Here is a 6,520-nt window from a genome sequence, read left to right as displayed (position 1 = left end):
GCAGATCTGAATGCAGGAGGGGAGTCTAGGTGTTGATGCATGAGTGGATACTCTGGTACTGCCCCTTGTTGACACTGTAGCCAGATTATATACACACTTACTGGTAGGAACCTCCTGGTTACACCAGCCCACGGGATTATTGTGTCCGTCCGTCGTGCATCAAAAAATGGGAGGGGTGGAGGGGAGGGCTGGGTGGGTGGGGGGTGGGGCTGGGTGGGGAGGGGCTGGGTGGGTGGGGGGTGGGAGGAGTAGGGCTGGATGGGGAGGGGCTGGTCACCCCGTGGTGCCCTTATAAAACTCAACGTTTAACCTACTCACGCCGGCTTGTGCCGACCCTCACAGTCGGCCATATTTGCGGAATACACCACGCCGCCGTTGACCCTGGCCATTGACCAAGCAACCCAACGTTCCTACCAGCTCCCTCCGCAGGAATGTGTTGTGTAATACTAACAAGGTAGTTCAAAGTTGCCTATACATTTGTCATGAAGCCAGCCAGTACATCCACAAAGACATTTATTGATAAAAAATACAATATTGGACAATAATTCAGTCATTTCAAATTCTTACCACACACAATTATTTTCTAAGAATGCCAGTGTTGGCTATAATTATAGGATTCAGTGTGCACTGTTACAGTAGTTTTCTTGCAGTCCATTGTATTGCGCATATGTGGTTGTGTGGTTATTGTTGCATCCTCATTCATTGTTTTATTGTCACCAGCAGATACTGATGGCTGATTATGAAGCTGGTTAGCCTTTGTATTTATCTTCCTTTCTTTTTTCTCTCCACACCTTTTAGGAATACAAAAATATGATTCCTTTATTGATTACATTAATTTACACCAACAAGCTTGCAGTAGATTTTTCCATCATTTGCATTTATAGCGTCTTAAAAATTTTTAATACAGGTGAATAGAAATGTGAACAGACAGCAGTTGTTGACAATATATTTTACAGTCGTGGTGTTCTAAAATTCACTCACCCCAAAATTGATTGTTTAACTTCTCTTCCAGGATGTAAAATCCAATCACAATGATGAAGGAAGAAGAGAAAAATATGACCATGGCTTCGAAGTTCATTTCATTCAGCAATGGATATGCCCAGATGTCAGCATAATGTTTAACCCAGATAATCCTGAAAATAAAGTGCGCCAGGTTGTTGGGGAGAAATAAAATGAACATACACAAGCATTAGCTATAGAAAGTTAGTTTCTTTATCCCTTCAGTCATCGTACATTTGTAGGAATCTCCCAAGCAAAGTTAAATGCAATAATACTCGGTTCATGTCTGTACAAAGTGCTGTGCATCCAGGAAATGTCTACAGCCAGGATTGATTTCGTCAGTCAAATCCAAACCCATTCGCTTTCCCTTCAATCGTTTTGGATTCGCCAGAAACCATTATTGTGTACGTGTGATGCCCATCACATTTGTATATCTGATTATAATCATCTGTGCATTCAAATGTGAGATCGTTTGATGTTTGAACTGTCAATCAAAATTTCATGGCACGTTTGTTTCATTTTGAACCCGTCAAACAAAAATACTCATTTATCTAATGCAACTCGTGGCCATAAAATTCGTTGCTCTTGGTTACCATGTTCTTTGTAGGTCTGCGTGGTAAGTGTAAAATCAAAATTGGTGAAGTCATTTAAAAATAATACATTTACTACCGAGTGGGCTTACCATGACACATAGGTGATGCTGAAAGCTGCAAGAGTCGCTATGCCTGCCTTCTTGGAAGGGTACACGTGTCGTGTTGCATACATCTCTGCCAGCACTATTGGTACAATTGTGGTGTGCTGTGAAAAGAAAGGGACATTTTTATATCGCTGTTCATTGTGGACAGACACCTGTTCGAACATTTAGCAAAATTACAAATGCAGGTACACTTATGTGTTTATAAATTCAATCTAAATGTAATAGTTATTTCTTAGTAAACTTCACTGCAGCAGATAATACGTAAAAATGTAAGTGTTTTGCACAATCATAAACTGAAGTGTATTACGGTAACTACTAACTACAGTTAAGAAAAAATGCCGACAATGTTCATTGCATCTTAAGGCTTCAATTCAGCACATTACCATTGCGTGATTTTGCCATTTTGGGATAATCCCATCCAGTTGCTTCGGGTACACCAACTCACGGTCAACAGCATAAATGGTCCAGAATGAGGTCATTACAAACTGGTCAAAAAAAACACACAAGAAAAACAAACATGAGTGCAATCACGCGTTTTCGAGATTTACAAAAAAAAATATTAAGACAGGTGGAGAATAATGCGTGCCTCTGAACTCACCGCTGCCAGAGGGAAAGCCAGGGTGGTAAAAACGTTGTCTCGCAGTTGCGTCAATGTTTGCAGGGCATTTCTCCCTTTTGCCTTTGCTTTCCCTTGGGTGAGTGCCAAAATATCGACCAACACGCAAATACCGAAGTAGACCAACTGTAGAATCTGTGATATGAGAAACACGCAGCGTACATTTCAATAATTGCAATAAAACGTTAATATTTTTCACGTAAAGTTAAATAATGTTTAGACCATGCATTGCTTAAATGTCATCTAACAAGTACGTTGTTCAAGAGGACATTGCATTACCGTGAGCTATTCAATATCGTATACATGGCATATTTGTTGTTATGTTTAATTATTTGTTTGATATTCAATAGCATTCCTTAAATGCATTCAATATATCCTCAATAATCGACAATATTCAATAACGCATTTAAATAACATCAAATAATACATTGTTTAAAAGCATGCCTATACAGGTCACCATACATAAATGGGGATTACCTGTAAGCAGACAACAGGTACTGCTATTTTATTACACGCAAACCACAGAAGGTACAAGAACAGAGTATGTGTAATGTACGTTGATTTAATAACCCAACCGGCAATGGATATCCATTGCAAATTTTTTTTGATATTCATTAACCCACCCCCCTTTTCAGGAGGGCTAACACGTGACGTCATTATATCTATCCCGCTATTTAAGGAACAAGAGGATTTCTCCACAAATCTGGATGTCGCCTGATGAAGCTAGTTGTAATTACTGTCGAAACGTCATAATCAGGTTGTCAATGTAGATTTCGTTACGAATTGGCATGTTCTGTTTACGTTACAAACGTTACAAATTGGCTGTGGCGGCTTTAACGACATTTATATTTACACGATTTAACCAAAAAAAACATTTACTATGGATTAAAATAACGATTGATTATTAAGAATATACATACATATTCGTAATACTGCATATTAACAAAATGTCTCAATTATCAAACATTTATACAAATAAGCTACATTTAAACGCTGTATATTTTCAACACCTTGTGTCTACTGAATCGACAGTAGTGTCCGTACAATTTACACATTTCTGGTTGCAGTGGTGGTGGGATTCTTTGCTTTGATCTTGGGGCTACAAGCCACGTGGGGGAGTGAGCCACCCGGCCATTCACTTCCGGGTTTCACAATCACATTGCGAGGTTTAATCGGTCCAGGCTCCGCTATTGAGACGTGTAATTCGTACGTGAACATTAATTCTAAAATTAATCAAGGATTTCTGTGCATTGCGAAAGGTTATCGAGTTAAAAAAAAAGAGAGAATCGGCTTCTCTCCATAAATCGAGGCGTTATCTTGGAATTGGCAACGTGGGCGTGGAAAACGAAATCCTTAACACGCATTCGGACGTGTTAATGGGCAAATAACTTTGTTTTGTGAACTCGGCGAAACATTCCAGTTGCATTGCGTATTTTTCTTTGGATCTTTAGGTAAAGTCACAATAATGCTTCATTGTTTTAATGCTGGTGGTTTTAATTTAGGCCCACATTTGCAGCCCGTTTTCCTGAATTGTTACCCGGATTTGGAGTGGCCTGCTCGGCTGACTGAAGTCTCCTCTCTGCCTGTGCCCTCCAGACCAGAGCAATACATCCCACACACACGATCCGACCAGAATTTAACATGTATAAAATAATCTGTCTTTCGTATATTGTCAAGCAGTTAAACACATTGACAACATTTAAACACCGCGTATTTATGCATGTGCACGTTATTCCACACACGTCTATGTAAGGGCACTTGTATTGTTCTGTTTAACACGTGGACTTTCGCGACCAATATCCAAAGGTTTTTGGGGGGTTAGATCTCGTAAATATAAATGTGTCGTTAAGCCACCACCACCCGACACAGCCAATTAGTAAGGATTGTCAACCCATGAAGATCCATACGGCGTACAGCCGTTTCAATACGGGCAAAAAAATGTTCACTTTATATTTGTTTAATTTGTACCTATCTACGTGACTTTACCGAAAGACCCAGAGAACATTTGTTCTCTGTGTTTCTCCCTTGTGATTGAACTTTGTAGCATGCACATTGAGATGTATAAGGGCACGGGTGATTAATAAGGTTTGAATTGGTCTGTAACAAGTTGCCAGGCATGTATAATCATACTGATTAGATTATAAGGCATCACATTTAAGTAAACCCTATGGGTTTACAGGTATGATTAGAAGCTTGTGTACTGCGGTATGAATAGGGGAGGCAGAGGCTGGCTTATATAAAAACAAAACCAGAAGACACAATCTTGATTTGAAGCTTTCGTGACTGCAGGAATCCATACTCTCTGGTTCTTTTGGTAAAGTCACGTAGGTGAAAATAAAAATAACTTAACACCATTGCAACCTCCTTTGCCAGTAGCAAAATATGATAATTGGTGTCTTTGAGTTGTGCGCCTTTTGGCGTCATCTGGTCCAACACCATGTGAGACTAGGCTCTAAGGAAAGCTGTCTCGGGTGTGGACCAATCGATTTCAAGGAAAGTTCATACATTATCAGAGTTGTGTTTTTTGTTTGCATTCCGACCGCAGGTATTGTGGTCAATGCAAACATGACTCCTTGTAAAAAAAAGGTGTCAGCTTTGTTGCCAGATAAAAGGGTAAAAAAACACCTATAACTTAATGAAATCACGACGTTTCGGAAGTAACACAAGCTTCCGTCATCAGGTGGGACAACTACAGTAATTGTTTTTTTTCTGTGGTCCCACCTGATGATGGAAGCTTGTGTTGCCTCCGAAACGTCGTGATTTTATTTATTTTTATTTTCACCTACGTGACTTTACCCAAATAATCAAAGAGTTTGCAACACATACTCTTTGAGTATGTGCTCTTGGCGAATTGCTACAAATGAATGCACAGCAACAACAACAACAACCACCACCGCATCCCCATTCGGCCACACTAAGTGGCAGTAACGATCTCACAGCGGCGCTCGTGCCAGGCTAGGTGCACTTTGAGGCCACGTGAAGTGTGGAAGGGAGGGAGGGGGTCACGGGATGGACCCAGGTGCGCCATCTGTGCTCCCTACTGTGAATGCACTTCAAAGAGAAAGATCCCCCGTGTAGCCTTCACAGAATGATGGGGGCAAGGGCTGTTAGCGAGCACCTATTATCAAGGCCGCCTTTGTCTCCCCCGTAGCGATAATTGCACACACCACATCAGGTACTCATTTGAGGCCGAGTCGACCTAGGGGAGGCCCAGGACCGGTTCGAATAATCGTCACTGGGCATTGGTGGCCTTGAACTCGAATCGTGGCCGGAACAGCGCACGAATTGCCAGCACCACGCCCGGCCACCTTTATCTCCCAAGTGGCGATAATTTCCACACCGCAACGTGCACTCATTTAAGGCTCAGTCAACCCACGGGAGGCCCGGGACCGACACTTCGCACGGTCGACACTTACCAAGTCGATGAAGGTCAGGTACTTCCAGTGGCCTCCGTAGCTCAGCGAGCCGGGCAGCGTGGCGGTGTTGTCCACGTGGAGGGCCACGGTGGTGCCGTACCACGTCGTGGTGGCTGCGTGCAGCGCCAGTAGCCACGTGGTGCTCAAGCGGCCAGCCATGGATTCTTATTCTTCTTATTGTTCCTATTGTTCCGTTTCTTCTTCTTCGTCTTCGCTGCTTCCTGGGTGCTCGATTGAAAAGAGCAGCTGATACGGCTGCGGCGCTACGCCGGTGCGTTACTCGGGATGTACCATGTTCACTTCCTTGAAAACATATGGGGGGTTTGGGAGTTTCATTTTAAACAAAACATTTAAACTAGTTTTGGGGTTTTGCCAGGTAAAGCCCCGCCGAGCTATGCGGCTCTTTTTGCAGAAGCGACCTGGACACTAAATAATAAATTCAACGGAAGTGGCTTATCATCATGTGGACATTTTCCCCCGTAAGAAAAAAAATCGGAGGACCCCGAGAAAAATCCACGCAACCACGGGGAGAGAGACGCGCAAAGTCCACATCTACAGCAGCAGGCGTCGTCAGGGTCAGGATTGAACCCACGAACTCCTGTATACCAGGCGAGGTAGTTAACATATCCAAGCCACCGTGATGATGATGAGAGAGAGACAAACTCAAAATTCACAGCAGGCATCGTCAGGGTCGGGATCAAACCCACGACCTCCTGTATACCAGGCGAGGTTGTTAACATATCCTAGCCACCGTGATGATGATGATGATGAGAGAGAGACACACAAACTCAA

The 6,520-nt window shown here is 42.6% G+C and overlaps 1 protein-coding gene across 1 annotated transcript; it reads right to left on the bottom strand.

Moving 5' to 3' along the window:
- Window positions 1-496: 496 nt before the first annotated feature.
- LOC133344166 (androgen-induced gene 1 protein-like) lies at window positions 497-6,031 on the bottom strand. Its single transcript, XM_061554171.1, has 6 exons — window positions 5,729-6,031; window positions 2,295-2,447; window positions 2,080-2,181; window positions 1,682-1,797; window positions 982-1,133; window positions 497-791 (listed from the first exon to the last, which is right to left on the bottom strand). Exons 1-6 carry the CDS (start codon window positions 5,885-5,887, stop codon window positions 763-765), a joined length of 711 nt encoding a protein of 236 aa, XP_061410155.1. The 5' UTR covers window positions 5,888-6,031; the 3' UTR covers window positions 497-762.
- Window positions 6,032-6,520: the final 489 nt, after the last annotated feature.

Source organism: Lethenteron reissneri, chromosome 19 (genome assembly GCF_015708825.2).
Source record: "Lethenteron reissneri isolate LAM-NWPU_2019-01 chromosome 19, ASM1570882v1, whole genome shotgun sequence".
In the NCBI taxonomy this organism is placed as follows: Eukaryota; Metazoa; Chordata; class Hyperoartia; order Petromyzontiformes; family Petromyzontidae; genus Lethenteron; species Lethenteron reissneri.
The sequence above is the reverse complement of the archived record's forward strand: the minus strand, read 5'-3'. Positions and strand labels throughout refer to the sequence as shown.

Excerpts from the sequence above, each read along its gene's own strand:
- LOC133344166 (XM_061554171.1), bottom strand. The coding sequence starts at position 5,887 with ATGGCTGGCCGCTTGAGCACCACGTGGCTACTGGCGCTGCACGCAGCC. Across the intron at positions 2,448-5,728 it reads ACCTGACCTTCATCGACTTG|ATTCTACAGTTGGTCTACTT; the intron begins GTAAGTGTCGAC and ends CTCATATCACAG. Across the intron at positions 792-981 it reads GTTAAACAATCAATTTTGGG|GTGTGGAGAGAAAAAAGAAA; the intron begins GTGAGTGAATTT and ends TATTCCTAAAAG.